The sequence below is a fragment of a genome, unplaced genomic scaffold, assembly GCF_019419815.1.
Source record: "Pyrus x bretschneideri cultivar Hongxiangsu unplaced genomic scaffold, Pyrus_bretschneideri_v1 Contig53, whole genome shotgun sequence".
In the NCBI taxonomy this organism is placed as follows: Eukaryota; Viridiplantae; Streptophyta; class Magnoliopsida; order Rosales; family Rosaceae; genus Pyrus; species Pyrus x bretschneideri.
In genome coordinates this window covers 118,808-136,782 of record NW_025999791.1, presented here as the reverse complement: position 1 = coordinate 136,782, position 17,975 = coordinate 118,808, and the positions used below count along the sequence as shown (strand labels likewise).

Below are 17,975 nucleotides of genomic sequence, written 5' to 3'. Positions count from 1 at the left end.
ATGTACAGATCGAGTTGAGAATTGAGGAGGGCCGGCCCTGGCTAATTAGGGGCCTAGGGCAAAAACTAAATTAGGCCCTAGACACTATAAATTTTTCATAAATAACCAAATATGTGTTATAGCCACCGTCTTCAACCTGCTTTTCTCTTTGTCTCCCTCTCATCTCCACACCCGAAGATGGTTATTTTCGACCACCTGGCTGGTGCGCAATCATGCAATTGAAGAAAAAAAGGAGGCCACTGTTATCTAATAGGATTGGATCATTGATTACTCATGTTTCTCTATGAACATCTTTTCCAGCATTATTGCCAGCCTAGTACTGATATGGATATGGTGAGGGGCTTTGTCTTGGGTTGAGGCATGTACTCGTTTTGTATGTTAATTTATAGCATAATAGTTGCCAAAAAAGAAGAATAAAAGTAGCGCTAAAAAGAGCAATTAGTTCAATTCAAACTCTACACACATTTAATATGGTTTTTTGAGCTCTACCTAAAACCCTAAACCCTAAACAAATCGAAGGTGTGAGCAACGCATTCACGATAAACCATGTATTTATTTGACGCAATGGAATATGAAGCGATCTTCAAATAAAATATTTTTTTTATGATGATTTTAAAATAAAGATGAAGAAATTGAACGGTTTCGATTATGAAATTTATACGTAAAGATATATTATTCGTAAGAAATGAGATATGTGCATTATACTTACGATGCAAATTTTAAAATATATCAGTTCCTATTAAAACATTCTTGAAGCAGAAGTACATTGCACACATGCATAAGATCACAAGTTCACAACTGCAAATGTTGCAAGTGAAAGTGTAACAGATCTCTCTGAAAAACTCCCAAAAAAAGTTCTAAATGCTTCGTCCAAATCTCCCAAAACCCCCACAAAACCCTCTAAACCAGCAAAGCTTTGAACAAAACTACAGAGACATCTGCAACCTCCTCCTCTCCCTAACCCACTCAAGGTCCCTCCCAAAGGGTCTGCAACTCCATTCCCATGTCCTCAAATCAGGCCTCCAAACCATCCCTCTCATCTCCCACCACCTCATCAACTTCTACTCCAAGAACCAGCTCCCCCTTCATTCCCGCCAAATTTTTGAAGAAGCCTCACGAAAGTCATCAACTACTTGGAGCTCAGTCATCTCCTCATTTGCCCAGAACGAGCTTCCCGTCCTCGCCATTGAGTACTTTCGTAGAATGATTGGCGCGCAACTGCGCCCTGATGACCATATATACCCGAGCGTCGCCAAGTCCTGCGCGATTTTGAATCGGCTCGATGTTGGGCAGTCTGTGCATTGCCTTGCGGTGAAGACTGGGTACGAGTTTGATGTGTTTGTGGGAAGTTCTGTGGTCGATATGTATGCGAAATGCGGAGAGATAAGGGATGCTCGGAAGGTGTTTGATGAAATTCCTGAGAAGAATGTGGTTTCTTGGAGTGGGATGATATATGGGTATACTCAATTGGGTCAAGATGAGGAGGCTTTGAGACTATTTAAACAAGCCATGGTTGAAAATTTGGATGTCAATGACTTTACGTTTTCGAGTGTTATACGGGTTTGTGGCAATTCGACGCTTTTTGAATTGGGGAGGCAAATACATGGCTTGTGCTTCAAAACGAACTTTGATTTGTCGAGCTTTGTTGGTAGTTCTTTGGTTTCTCTGTACTCTAAGTGTGGTGTGATTGAAGGAGCTTATCGTGTTTTTGATGAGATACCCATTAAGAATCTTGGAATGTGGAATGCAATGCTGATAGCAAGCGCCCAGCACGTGCACACGGACAACGCTCTTGATCTGTTTAAACAGATGGAAAGTGCAGGGATGAAGCCGAATTTCATTACGTTTTTGTGTGTGCTCTATGCTTGTAGCCATGCTGGGTTAGTTGAAAAGGGGCAATATTACTTTGGGCTCATGAAAGAGTATGGGATTGAGCCAGGGGAGCAGCATTATGCTACCCTAGTGGACCTGCTTGGCCGTGCTGGAAAATTGCAGGAAGCAGTTAAAATTATTGATGAAATGCCTATAGAACCAACAGAATCTATATGGGGAGCTTTATTAACGGGTTGTCGAATCCACGGTGACACTGAATTGGCAGCCTTTGTGGCTGACAGAGTCTTTGGGTTGGGTCCTGTGAGCTCTGGCCTGCATGTGCTTTTGTCTAATGCTTATGCTGCTGCCGGAAGATTTGAGGAAGCAGCAAAAGTCAGGAAGATGCTAAGAGATCGAGGGGTGAAAAAGGAAACGGGTTTGAGCTGGGTTGAGGAGGGAAACAAGATTCACACATTTGCGGCCGGGGACAGGACTCACATGAGAACTAAAGAGATTTATGAGAAGTTGGAGGAGTTAGGGGAGGAAATGGAGAAAGCTGGTTATGTTGCAGACACAAGTTTCGTGCTAAGAGAGGTAAATCGCGAAGAGAAAGATCAGACAATTAGGTATCACAGCGAAAGACTAGCTGTAGCGTTTGGTCTGATTACCTTTCCGCCCGATAGACCAATTAGGATTATGAAGAACTTGCGCATTTGTGGTGATTGTCATACTGCAATTAAGTTTATGTCCAAGTGCTCAGGAAGGGTTATCATAGTGAGGGATAACAATAGGTTTCATAGGTTCGAGGATGGAAAGTGTACCTGCGGAGATTATTGGTGATTAAGATGTATCAAATTCATTAACGATTAACTAAAAGATGATCTGAATGGTCTAAAACTCCTGTTCAAGATGCTGCTGCCGGTTAATACCAAAGCGCATTAGCAGAACCTCTAGTCGATCATTCTGACGGTTTTTTCGTTGGAGAGAAAGTAAGCCATTTCTGCTTGAACCATTTTATTTTTCCCCTTGTCAGCTTTAAGCACTTGCACATCCATAGATGGCGGCCAATCCAGCGTTTCATGCTCGTACCAAGCTATTGAATTAGATTATCATTTTGTTCGTGAGAGGGTTAAACTTGGGGCGCACAAGGTGTTCCTTATTCCTTTTTTGGATCAACCTGTGGATATCCTAATTAAAGGGCTCTCTAAACAACGAATCCTTTTTCTTCATTCCAAACTTGTTATATTGACCCAATGACAGAGCCATAAACCGAAGTTAGGAGGGGCCTCTAAGCCATATGAAAGAAATTTGACAAAAAATAACCAATGGGAGAAAAAGGTTCATTTTTTGTAATGGGGTGAAAAACTTTAATCAAAAGAGAACGATGGAGTCACGAAAAAAAAAAAAAAAAATTGAGATAATTATATCACAACCGCCAAACTTCTTTATAAGTTCCTACATTGAAGTTGAACAAATATTAATTATCGTGGCTCAAAACCGCAGCTACGACAATTGTCTTTCAAGATAAATTCTTCTTCTATTTCATATATGCATGGTTTCATTGTAAAACAACACTCTATGCAAAATGGTGAACTAAGGAAGGCTAGTTGATATAAGGTTTTGGTTTCATAACAATACTATTGTAAAACACTTTTTTTTTTGGTCCATAAGTTGAAGAATGCAAAGTATCCAACCAAAAGCACACAAGCAGAAGCTACAAAGTGAAGAAACTTCAGATAAGCCCAGGCCTCTACTGGTCCTCAAGTGCTCCGCCACTGTCTCGACCGTTAAGTTTGCGGGGGCATGATAATGGTGGCGTGATACTCAAAGAACCTGACTCTCCTTAGTTATAGGAGTCCTTTCATAATTGTATTTTTTGTGTATTACTTTATTGTTTCTTGTACATCAAGTACCACACTTGTATATAAACGTACTTTGTGCTATCAATAATATCCATTCGGTGTGTTTGCAGATAACTTTGTGCTATCAAGTACCACACTTGTTGCAGTGACTCAGCTTATTCATGCTCTAGCATTTTTTCTGGCTAGTTGGGAAGATATCTCAGCAGAAGTTTCTATCTCTTACTTTCTCTTTATCTGATTGTTGTTATTGACTCCAGATTTTGGTGGCTTTATAGTGAGCACACTGTGCCTATTTGCATTATCAAGCCTTGAATCTGTTGGTATCTGGGTTGGATTATCCGCCTTTATGAGTTTGCGCGCACTGGTCGGACTTTGGAGGTAAGTTTCCTGCTCGAAATTTTGACTTTTAGATGGTTTAATTTCTTGAAGGGCAAGCTATGCTCTGTGTGTTTGTCGATTTCTCAAGTTGGATGAACGCCGAGTTCTTCAAGAATCTTGAACAAGGATTTTCATAACATAATATGTTGATCCGTAACTCGAAGCTGCTTCAACATCATGAACCTACTACATTGCAGGATAGGAACCGGAAATTGCAGGCCAAGTATATTTCTAAATGTATTCTTTCTCTTCCAAACTGTTCTAAAAATGGTTTGTCATGCATGGTCTTGCAAGTTCACCAAAAGGGCAAGGAGGAAACTCTTGTTAGGGATAATACATCTTATCTTCCTTAACCTCTCTTGTTAGGGGAAAATTTGGAATATGTAATGCGAAGAAAAAGAGAACTAATGTGGTAGAAACTAACACATAAATTAAACCTTGTATATTATGCAATCATAGTACGAGTAAGTAGAGATCGTTCTATTTCAGAGATTAGAAGGGATGCTAATCAACACAAATTAAACTTATAAAACTGAAAACTAAGTTGAACTAACATCAAAACAATGACTAGGGGATTTTGGACGAATTTAATTAAAACAAAAGTAAAAGCCAACAAGTAAATTAAGTTGTGAATGAAATATAGATGAAATGATAGTTAAGGGATTCTTCTCCACACATGAATCATATGCATACAAATCGATTTCTAATTATTCTTCCTATAAACCATGAATGACAATGCCCCAAATTAATTGTGAACAGCATTAATTAACTCTCAGCAATGCAAGCAAATTATTCTTCTCAAGTTCCCTAACTATAAAAAGCATGATAGAGATACATCTCAAAGATCATTACGTTATATGAAAATCATAAGCATTGACAAAGCATTCGTAACTATGCAAAGCATGATACTCCTGCCAAGGATTTACTTAACTCAATCATGACTAGTGACTTTTACTACTTACAAATATAAGTTCATAACGATTAGGTGAAATTCCTTTATATTCTAGCATCAAATCCCTGCATGCAAACTAAGTATGCATCCTTAATAAACATACAAGAATAAGTTCTCTATAAAGCAGATAAGTAAATCGCATTCATGTCTTACGAAACAATAATTTGATATAATCAATTTATATAAAACATATGATCATGGTTTCGAATTCACCTCTAGCTATAAAGAAACTTAGTTACACAAGTTCATCATAACTGAAAAGCAATCCAAAATAAAGATTGAAACTTAAAACAAAGAGAGAAAGAACTCTGAAAACTCCAGCAACTTCAATCGATGAATGGCAGGCGCGGCACACCCTAAATTGCTGCACGAATTTCATATATATATAAGGGAGAACGGCTGAATCCAAGGAGAAAAGGGATTAAGTGTTTTGAGTTATTTTAGGACTCTAAGAAATAGGTGGAAAGTGTTGGAATGTTATTAAGATTCCTCCTTGCAGCTAGAGATAAGAAAAGATAATGTTGGATAAGATATGATAAAGATAATGTTCCTCTCCAACTAGGATTCCTCTTTCTTGTGTAATTCCTTGTCTTCCAAGCCTCAACTTTAATTTCTCCAGAGTTCAGCACATGTCTAACACCATTTAGACACCAAAAATGTCGAACCTATATGCTATCCACGCATGTTATCCAATCCAAGTCCAAAATTGCTCCAAATTGCTCCATGTAGCTATTTATTGTCATCTTTACCAACTGGACATCGTAGTACGAGTATGTAGGGATCGTTCTATATCAGGGATTAGAAAGGATGCTAATTAACACAAATTAAACTTATAAAACTTAAAACTAAGTTGAACTAACATCAAACAATGACTGGGGAGGATTTTGGACAAATTTAATTATTAAAAAAAAAAAAAAAAAAAAAGTAAAGGGCAGCAAGTAAATTAAGTTGTGAATGAAATATGGATGAAAGGATAGCTGAAGGATTCTTCTCCATACATGAATCATATGCATACAAATCGATTTCCAGGTATTCTTCCTATAAACCATGAATGACAATGCTCCAAATTAATTGTGAACAACACTAATTAACTCTCAGATTTTCCTAAGTTCATTGAATTGGACTCAACGACACAACCAAATTATTCTTCTCAAGTTCCCTAACTATAAAAAGCATGATAGAGATACATCTCAAAGATCATTAAGTTCTGTGAAAATCATAAGCATTGACAAAGCATTCGTAACTATGAAAAGCATGATACTCCTGCCAAGGATTTACTTAACTCAATCATGACTAGTGACATTTACTACTTACAAATATAAGTATCAAATTCCTTTATATTCTAGCATCAAATTCCTACATGCAAACTAAGTATGCATCCTTAATAAACATACAAAAATAAGTTCTCTATAAAGCAGATAAGTAAATCGCATTCATATCTTATGAAACAATAACTGGATATAATCAATTTATATAAAACATATGATCATGGCTTCGAATTCACCTCTAACTTGTAACACCCCGACCCGAAAATTTACTTCGGAAGATAATTACTATGATAGGCCCAATTTTAAACTCTTGTTTATTTACTACTATTTATCACAATTCTTTTATTTAATTCTTAGTTACTCACGAAATCTATAACCCAATTTATTTACCAAAAACATAAGGTAAATTTATTTATTTATCACCCAATTCATTTTCTTAGACAAAATTTCAACAAAAGATTAATCTCATTTTTTTTAAGGCTACATCTAACTTCTCGTTAGACTGCCTACGTACTATTTGGAGGGATCAAGCCAATCGTAGTTCACAATTCACAAATGTAGATCAATGGCAATGAAATAAAATAACAATTCAATATAAATCACCTATATTATATTCTCTCGTACGTAAATCAAGACACTCATCATCGCAATGAGCCCACTAAGCTTCATGAAATGTCAACAACACTCTAAGATAAACGGCACGCTAGAAACTCGGTTTAGTTGACTAAAAAGTCAACCGTCGATCAAGATCGAGGATAGGGTTCACAAACCTAGAAATCTAAACCGGAAGATCCGCGTATCAGATTTATGATCCGTAACTTCTAAACATCCACATTATGCCACTACAATAACGTATTAAAATTTCATTATGATTCATTGGCTAGATCTCCGCCAATTGCAAATTCAAGTGGTGATCAACATTATGCCTCTAGTACATACTATTCCGTATTAAATTTTGGTGACGATCCAATGGTCAGATCGTCGATACCTATAATGTCCAGCAACTTCAATGGATGAATGGAAATCTAAAATAAACATTGAAACTTAAAACAAACAGAGAAAGAACTTTGAAAACTCCAGCAACTTCAATGGATGAATCGCAGGCGTGGCACACCTTAAATCGCTGCACGAATTTCATATATATAGGGGGAACGGCTAAATCCAAGGAGAAAATGGATTAGGTGTTTTGAGTTATTTTAGGACTCTAAGAAACAGGTGGAAAGTGTTGGAATGTGATTAGGATTCCTTCTTGCAGCTGGAGATAAGATAAGATGATGTTGGATAAGATAGGATAAGATAAGATAAGATATGATAAGATAATGTTCCTCTCCAACTAGGATTCCTCTTTCTTGTGTAATTCCTTGTCTTCCAAGCCTCAACTTTAATTTCTCCAGAGTTTAGCACATGTCTAACACCATTTAAGCACAAAAAATATCCAGCCCATATGCTATCCACACATGCTATCCAATCCAAGTCCAAAATTGTTCCAAATTGCTCCATTTAGCTATTTGTTGTCATCTTTACCAACTGAACCTACAATAATACGAAAATAACTTAAATTACCAAAATAAATGGAAATTAACTAAGTAAATGCAAAGAAATAAGATAATAAAGTCGTATAAATATGCTCCTATCAAGAACGCCATTCTTTTACAACTTACTCAAGCTAGTGAAGGTCAGTCATTGCTGTATTGTGAAATTCACATGCATCAATATATGACAGTCACCTACATGTGCATGGAGCATTCCCAAGGTAATATATGAAGTGGGAATTCGACGTTAAGTAACACAAAAATATCAGTGACACATTTGAAGTCATATATACGACTAAGATGGCAATTGGGACATTCTAGTCAAATAATACATTGTTATATCAATGAACTCATTTCATATAAATTGTTCTCGCTTGAGTGATCTTAACATATGATGATTTTTGCAGAACGAAGTGAACTCATCTAGATTTTTCATTCCTTTTGTGTGGTACCAAAAATAATACACAAAACAAACCAAATTTTTCATTCCTTTTATGTCAATTCTGCACTAGAATGTTTTTTTCAATTTTAGAGGGCAGATGCAAAGTAGCTTCTTTTGTTTTCCTCTAGGCCAAAACCAATAAAAGTCTGAAATTGGCTTATTGCAAAATTAGTTTCGTGTCAAACTGTAATACTTCACATTTTCTATTAAAAACAACAAATCTATTATTTTTACCCACTTTAAAGTGTTTTTCGTGTGAAACTGTAATAATTGTGTGATACTAACATATATGAAGCTGATGTGTAATTTAGTTTTATTTATATTTTAAATTTGGTTAAGACTTATGTGTATTTCGAGAAAATTATAGTATTGGTACTTGAATTTTGATCCAAGAGGAGTGCTAGCGACAACCTCTTGGTTAGCTGCTCATTCAGTAGCTATATTCATATGTCGAACGTGTATCACTTTTCCCCTTTTCCAACTCCAGCAGCATTTGAGTGATGTAACAACCATCTAATGATTAGGGATGGCAATTTAACCCGTCAAATCCGATCCCCGTAAGTAACTTATCCAAATGGTTCGGTTTTGGGTATAAAATTTCGGGTATTTTACACATATGGGTAACGGTCGCATAAATTTTTCGGTTTCGGGTTTGGTTATGGTTATTGGGGTATCCGCCCCAAACCCATACCCGAAAACGAACCATTTCATCTATAAAATAAAATATAAATATTTATTATGTGAAAATGGGTTGTTAATAATCATGCATTATTAAATATGAAGTTAATTATTTACTTTTATATCATTAATAATAGGAATTATATGCTCATAATTTTTAAGAGTGCAAATGTTTTCTTAGTAATACAATTTTTTAATATTACTTATTAGATGCATTGTATCAATTGTATTAATATAGAAATGCTCTCCTAAGGTCCTCATTTTGAGGACCTATGAGGTCCTATTTCATTTCAACTCTTAAGATTAATCTGACTGTGAAATAATCCAAAATATGATATTATCCCTGTTACAACACAACAAAATAATAATGTTGTAATAGGAATAATAACAAAATATGATATTATACCTGTTACAACATACCAAATATATGACATTCATGCCTGAAACTGAAACTCTTCTTTTTTTTTTTCTTTTTTTTTTTATCAAAATTATTATTTTGTTATGTTGTAATAGGGATAATATCATATTTTGGATTATTTCACAGTCAGATTAATTTTAAGGGTTGAAATGAAATAGGACCTGTCCTCAAAATGAGGACCTTAGGAGAGCATTCCTGTGTATTAATAATAGCAATTTATTTAATATCTTTTTTTTTTAAATATTCTTCATTTAGTTAATAATATAAATAAATATATAAATCTCATAACGGAGAAAACCTGTTCGGGTTTGGGGAAAATAAACGGGTTCGGGTTTGGGGATGGCACATCCGAACCCAATCCACCCCGTTGCCATCCCTACTAATGACTGAGTTTTTGTCTCAAAACTAAAAATCCGTGAGTATTAGTATCATTCAATCAGAGATGCTACTAGCATTATGGTCTAACAGCAATCATCTCTACTTGTAAGTGTAAGATTTAGCATTATGGTTTAACAGCAATCATCTCTACTTATAAGTGTGAGATTTTACGTAATGAAACCCAATTTCCAACCCAAATAACTTAATATAAAAAATAGAATAAAAGTGTTCGAACTAAAAACCTCTTTCTACAATGGAAGAAGTACCATTAAATTAAATGCTATCAGGCTAGGCACATGTTATTAGGTGATTTTGTATTTTATAATTTTATTTGAAAAAGTGAGATTATAAATACATATTGATGATGCATTGCCGAAATTGAGAGAGTATTTTCCATCTCTAGAGAGCTGAAAACCATATAATCTCACTTTGCTCATATTTATTAGACAATTCTTGAAATAATTTATTTTCTTCATATTTTAAGTTTTGATTGATATTTTTTATTGTTCAAATTTGGTTGGTGTCGAGGAATATTGGATTAGTGTCAAATGCATAACCAATATATACTTGCGAGAGACCGGATAATCGACAATACTTTGTTGCTCATCCGATCTCTTGTAATAAATTTGTGTATACAAGTTCATGATAATATTTCATCTATTGTTTAACGATGTAATTTGTGACTGATGATTACACACTAATACTATGTTCAGTAATCAAACATTTAGGGTATGCTTTATCTCCAGACGGTCAGTCAAATGTATAAAAATATTGGGAAAAAAAGTAGTCTATTTAGGACGTAATAAAGGGTTTAGGGTTCATAAAAAAGCTTCTTTTCTCTCCTACCATGAGAGACCTTATCTCCTCTCGTGAGAATCTTTCTTACCTTTGTGTGAGTGTTCTTCATTTCGTCAAATCCGCATCACCGCCGGCCCTAGTTGTGGCTAGGGTCTGTGGTAGTTCCATGGTTTTCCTTTCTTTTCCTTTTCTCTTTACTCTCTCTGTTGTCTACACTTTTCCCCATCCCTGCAATTCTCGATTTCCTCATCTCAAGTCTTCCCTTGCTTTTGATCACACCATCTCTAAAACTAATTCCCAATCATCCAATTCTTCCATCTCCTTGATCCATCCCCTTCCATTCCCCTCCCTCCATCTCTCTTCCATCCCCCTCCATCCATCTCCCCTCATCTTTTTCATCAGTTTGACTCAATTCCGAATAGAATTTTACGGGTTAATTTCTCATTGTATATACAATCCTTGTTCTATATGGAAACAATAACCAATAAAGGATACAACAATAAATCCTTCCTAATAAAGGACTTTTAGTATTTACAATATATTTACATACTTATTTTAATTACTCACGTTTACACTCCCCCTCAAGTTGGTGCATAAATATCACACATGCCCAACTTGACAAGTGAGTCACTAAACTTTCGACTACACACTGCATAAGAAAGAACATCCGCAAGTTGCTCCTCTGAATCCACAAATGGTACTGATACAATCTTCTTTTCAAGTTTCTCTTTGATAAAATGACGATCAACCTCTACATGCTTTGTTCTATCATGTTGTACTAGATTATCGGCTATGTCTATTGCTGACTTGTTATCACAAAACAACTTCATGGTATCCTTCAGCTTAAACCCAAGTCCCCAAAGAATTTTTCATAGCCAAAGGATTTCACAGATTCGTTGAGCCATACCTCTATACTCGGCCTCAGCTGAAGACTGTGACACCACCTTTTGTTTTTTACTTCGCCATGTCACCAAATTCCCTCCAACGAAGGTAAAATACCCAGAAGTAGACTGTCTATCAGTTACATCACATGCCCAATCTGCATCAATAAACCCTTCAATCCTTAAATGCCCTTTTTTTCCTTACAAGACTCATTTTCCAGGTGCCAACTTCAAGTATGCCAAGATACGCATAACAGTAGCCATATGATCCACACTCAGTGAATGCATGAACTGACTCACAACACTCACAGCATAGGTAATATCAGGACGAGTATGAGCCAAATAAATCAATCTCCCTACAAGTCTCTGGTATCTACCTTTATCAGCAGGTTTCTGCTTAGGATCCAAACACAAATGATGTTTCTCAACAATAGGAGTCTCTACCGACTTACACCCCAACATACCAGTTTCTTTTAATAAATCCAGTACATACTTACGTTGGGACAAGAAGTTATCTTCAGACGAGCGAGCAACTTTAACTCCTTGAAAATACTTCAAATCCCCTAAGTCCTTCATCTCAAATTTGGCCGCAAGGTTTCCTTGCAACATGGACATCTCATAAACATCCTCTTATGTTATAATCATGTCATCTACATAGATAATCAAGGCTGTTACTTTATTCTGTCTACACTTCACAAACAACGTATGATCAGAATGACTCTGACAATATCCATTCTTTTTCATGACTTGAGTAAATCTACCAAACCACGCACAAGGCGATTGCTTAAGTCCATAGAGTGACTTACGCAACCGACATACTTTGGTGTTCCCATCATTGCTTTAACCAGGAGGAAAATTCATATGCACTTCTTCCACCAAACTTCCATGGAGAAACGCATTCTTCACATCAAATTGTTTTAATGACCAGTCTATGTTTACAGCTAAAGAGACAAGAACAAGTACTGTATTCATCTTGGCAACCAGGGAGAAAGTCTTCTGTTAATCCACCCCATATGTTTGGGTATACCCTTTAGCCACCAACATTCCTTTGTATCTATTTACTATTCCATCAACCTTATATTTAACTGTAAATACCCACTGTCTTCTTTCCTGCAGGTAGCATCATCACCTCCCACATATTATTTTTCTACAATGCCAACATTTCCTCATCCATTGCTTTTGCCCACTTTAGATCTTTTAGAGCTTCCTCTACTCGAGTTGGTACCTGGATAGACTCCATATTACTCACCAATGTCTGATGCTCTGGTGCAAGCGTATTGCATCATACATAGTTGGTTATCGGATACTTCACCTTCCCTTCAAGAGAAAACCTATCAGGAGGCACACCTCGATTTTGTCTTGGTGGCAATTTATAAGTACTCATATTATTACTCAGATTAGTTACACAATCATTTACTATACTTACCTCAAGCATATTCAGAGAGGATGTATTGTGTAGCACTTCAGAACTAGAGAAAGGGTGTAGGCTTGGCAAGGAAAGGTGTATTGGGCTAGGCACAGGGCTACTGAACAACAAGGCTGTCATCGGCAATAGCTGGCCGAGACTCTCTTATGGGTTCAATCAGAATCGTCCGAACATCATCAACGTCAGCCATGGCACCAACAAAATTAGGTTCCACATTCTGTTCGGCAATCATATCTCCCCTTAGATCCAACCAACTCAGATTACCAACAGTGTTTTCTATGAAGTGGAAGGTACGGAAGTGTAGAAATATTCCATTTCAGAAAAGGTCACATCCGTGGTTACATACATATGCCGGGTCTCAGGATGGTAACACTTATACCCTTTTTGGTGAAATGAGAAGCCCACAAAGACACACCATAGTGCACACGAATCCAATTTACTACGATGTATTTTCTAAATATGAACATAAACCACACAACCAAATACTCGAGGAGTGAGAGTATTGCTAGACACCACTGGAGCATGTTGAGTGAGGACTTGAAAAGGTGTTTGAAACCCAACCACCCGAGAGGGCATATGATTAATGACATACATGGCATAGGTAACAGCTTCAGGCCAAAAACATTGAGGAACTGAGGCCCCAAGGAACAAGGCACGAGCTGTCTCCAAAATGTGGCGATTTTTACGCTCTGCAACCCCATTTTGTTGTGGGGTATGCAAACACGTGGTTTCATGGAGAATTCCTTGATCACGAAGAAATTCCAACAACTCAAAATTGATGTATTCTCCTCCATTATTAGAATGTAAAACTTTAATAAATAAAGAGTATTGTGACTAAGTCATCTAAGCAAATGATCGAAATATTGCATTAACATCATTTTTATTTTTCAACACATAAAGCCATGTCATACGAGTGCAATCATCAACAAATGTAACAAACCACCTAATTCCAAAAGAAGTAACAACGAGAGAAGGTCCCCAAACATCGGAATGCACAAGGCCAAACGGAAAAAGTCTTTTATTCATACTAGGAGGAAACGAAGCACGATGGCTTTTAGCAAGAATACATACTTCACAATGTAAGTCTGATTCATTTATTCCACTAAATAAACTAGGCAACATACGCCTCAAATAGCTAATAGATGCATGACCTAATCGACAATGCAATAACCATACTTCTTGTAAATTACTATCACGGAGCACTCGAACTGCATGAGCTCTGCCAGGAACGACCTCATCCACATAGTACAACCCATCCCTCTTAGTGCCATGCCTAATTATCTCCTTGGTCTGAATATCTTGAAGTAGACAAAAGGACGGATACATTAAAACAACACAATGCAATTGTTCAGTAACCTGTGGTATGGAAAGTAAATGATGTGATAAAGATTGAACAAGTAAACATAGGACACCCTATGCTTGGAAAAACACGTATCCTTAATACGACGGGTCTGTCCACATAAAGTACACTTCAAATCATCTTTATTTTCTCGGGTAAAGGGACAAGAATTTAAAGATTGATTAGAAAGATTATTAGGACGAAGGGCAGCAACTGACCAAGAGACCATGGCCATGGACGGCAGCCCTCCTTAGTTGTTACTCCCACCCATCATAGTGGCATGTTTTTGTGCTTCACGACGAACAACAGAAAACACTTCCTCAACAAATGGTAAAGGTTGAGTATGTAGAATATCACTACATACTTTACCAAAGATATCATCCAAACCCGCCAAAAAAGCGTACACGATCAATTTGAATCTCTTCTCGAATGGTCTTGAGATCCACAGCACATTTCATCTTGATTGGTCTTCTTTGATCTAACTCCTGCCAAACGGACTTGAGGTCAACGTAATACACACCATCGACTGGCCCTCTTGACAGAGTCTGAAAAAATTAACCTTTAATTCATAAATTTGAGAAATATTTGAACCATCAAAATAGGTCCAAGCCACCTCTTCCCAAAGTTCTTTAGCAATACGCAGGTGAATAAAAAATCCCATGATAGTAGGTTCCATGGAATTGATCAACCACCCTTTTATGATTGCATTCCCTATCTCCCACATTTCATGCTCAGCACTACCCTCAGCAGGCTCTTTGGCACTCCTTATCACAAAGCCCTTCTTACTGCGTCCAGCGATGTGCATCTCTAAAACCTTAGACCAAAGAGGATAATTCAATCCATTTATCTTCAAGGTGTTTGGTACAGCAGATGCATCGTTCTGAATAACCACAAGATTCACCACGGGATAGTTAGTTGGTACACGGGTACCCTCCAACTTCGCAACCGAACTATCTTCCAGGAAACTTATTCTGTCTCACAAATAAATAAATAAAAACTACATAGCAACCAATATGCGACACACATCCTCATGGTAGAATCACACACACATACGCAAAAGACCTGACTTGCTTCTGCATGGGAAATTGCAGCAGCCTGTCGTCGAGCACAGCAACAGCGGAAAAAGAAAAAATATTATCTTACAGGTTCTAAGGTTACAGCAACCTAGGCTCAGATGCCAAATAGAATTTTACAGGTTAATTTCTCATTGTATTACTTCCTTGAAATATATACATATACAATCCTTGTTCTATATGGAAACAATAACTAATAAAGGACACAACAATAAATCCTTCCTAATAAAGGACTCCTAGTAATTACAATATATTTACATACTTATTTTAATAACTCACATTTACATTCTGATCGTCTTCCATATATATTCATTGCAATACTTCACGGATCCACGGGAGGATGTGTAGAGCTTCGGCTCGAGTGTTGGCCCTTGTTGGCCCTCCCCAATGTTTGCCCCTGGTGGCGATGTTGCTCGCTTTCTTCAGGCGGGCTTCCTTTGTTTCATGGTGAAGGTCGGTATGGTCCCTGGTGGATGATGCAACCTTCTTCTTCATCAAGTCTGGAGTTCCTGTAGGTGTGATCTTAGGCGACGTTAGTGGGCGACAGATCTTGGTGATCGTTGTAGGGTTTTCTGGTGATGGCGTTTGCAGGCATCAGAGGAGCTGTATATTTTGGTTTCAATGTTGTGTTTTTTGCATGGGCTGGGCTCTAAAGTTAGCTTTGGGCCTTGTCCCCTTTGTTTTGTTGCCCGTCTCTTTTTTTGTGCTAATCTTGTATTAGGACTTATGTTTGTACTTCTTGTTTGTTGGTAATAATAGTTACCCTTTGTTTTATAAATAAAAAATTAAAAAAAAATTAAAAAAAGGTTTAGGGTTCATCATTTTTATTAGGTTGACAAGGACTAAATTCACTTCATAAAAAAAATATAAATAAATCAAATGCCGACAATACTTTAAAGAGGGCTCGTTGTCCTTAAGCAAGTTCTTGGCAAAGTTTGGCTGCTAACAAGAAATGTCCCCGTCAATCCTATGCGCCGAAAGTGGAACAAGTATGTTTATGCTAAATATTAACTAAATTCAGAATTGTTACTCATTTAACGGTTCTATAGTAACAAGACAAACTATGTTTCTCACATAACACTGAAATTTTATTTTATTTTTTTTTCAAACAATAGATTTGTTTGATTAGGAAGTCAACCAGGTTTGAGCACACGTCGTGGTTAGATTAGGGAGCTAGCCGGGTTCCAATCCACATCATGGTGCAAAGATAACAATCCTCTTTACCACTGTGGTAAAGGGCTACTTGTGAAATTTCTCAAACTTTTTTTTTTCAAAAACTTTAATCAAGGGGTTTAAAGATTTCTAGTTTGTTTGATTTTTTTTGCAGAATTAATCTTTAAAGAGTGGCTTAAAATTTAGACAATGCTTTTCACCAAACAACATTAAAGAATAAATAAAAGTTAATACCAACCCCTTCTTATTGACATTTATTCCTCTCCAAGTCTCTTTCAACTTTCTTCTTTTTCTTGTTTTTAATTAGTTTTATGGCTCATCTTTGTGCTCATGAGTCGTTTACCTATATCTTAGGGGAAAGAAAAAAATACACAAAGATGAAAAAAATTCCACAAAACATCCCAATTTTCTTCTCTGTTTTATTATTAATATATTTATCCTTGTATAAAAAATCAGAAACATTGACATATTGTTAACCGAAAAATGACTTGATATTAAAAGAAGGTAATGATCTTCAACATCATATAATATAAGATTCCAACGTCAACATCACATGATATGATATTCGACGGAGTAAACAATGCACACATCTCTTTCACATATAAATAACCAACTTCGCATCCAAGCAGCGTATCACCCACTCGCGCATTAGCACATTATAAATAACTAAACCAGTAAACAGCTGTAACATATTTTTCGAAAAGCAGATGATAATCATTATACAATCACATTAAAACAGTGAGATCTGCAACTTTTGTTATGCTACTGGGCATAAAATAAACAATAGAACCCAGAATTTATAAATATCCCAAAAGGATTGAGAGAGAATCCAAATCCAATATCTTTTTCTTTTCCCCATCCCAAATCCCACATCCACATAATCTCAAATCCCACCACCATGATCGTGATTTGGAACCCCACCAAATCGCATTTCCCCATCTTAATGCCATCCTATTAACGCACTAAAACCAAAACCAGTACAACCAGCAGAGAAGATCAAATTACAAAGGTAATTATATTCTTAGATTGCTTGGCTAAAAACGCTTTGAGTTTTGAGGATTGAAAAAATTGCCTATGTTCAGCAAAAGAGTTGCTAGTGCTTATGAATCATAAAACGTCTTTTATAAAAACACATGTCAAATGCTTCTTCATAAGGCACTCGTCAGATGCTTTTTCAAGTACTTAAACTTTGAAAGTTTTTAGGAACACACCCTACCAATAAATTATTTTTCCAGAATCCACTTGTTATTTTACTAAAAATTAATTCCAAAACATTTTCACTAAAAGTAGTTTCAATCATTTTAAAAACACTTCCAAACGAACACTAAATCAATTAATATTTTCTACACAAACAATTACCGACAAGCCTTAATAGGATAGAGATTTTCACTCTCGTTCACGGCTTTTGAATTACTTATCTTGTTTTTGTCCCTTGATCACTCTTTGATTATTTAATCTACGGCCAAAAAAAGAAAACAACGAAAAATAAATAAGGATGCGAAAATCACTTCCCAATTAACATACTCAAACACAGGATAAAAAGAATGATAGGTTACATAAGAACA

The 17,975-nt window shown here is 36.4% G+C and overlaps 1 protein-coding gene across 1 annotated transcript; it reads left to right on the top strand.

The window, feature by feature from the left end:
- The first annotated feature begins 728 nt into the window (after positions 1-728).
- On the top strand, positions 729-2,821 carry LOC108865990 (putative pentatricopeptide repeat-containing protein At5g52630). Its single transcript, XM_018643876.2, has one exon. The coding sequence runs from the start codon at positions 862-864 to the stop codon at positions 2,650-2,652; it is 1,791 nt and encodes a 596-aa protein (XP_018499392.2). The 5' UTR covers positions 729-861; the 3' UTR covers positions 2,653-2,821.
- Positions 2,822-17,975: the final 15,154 nt, after the last annotated feature.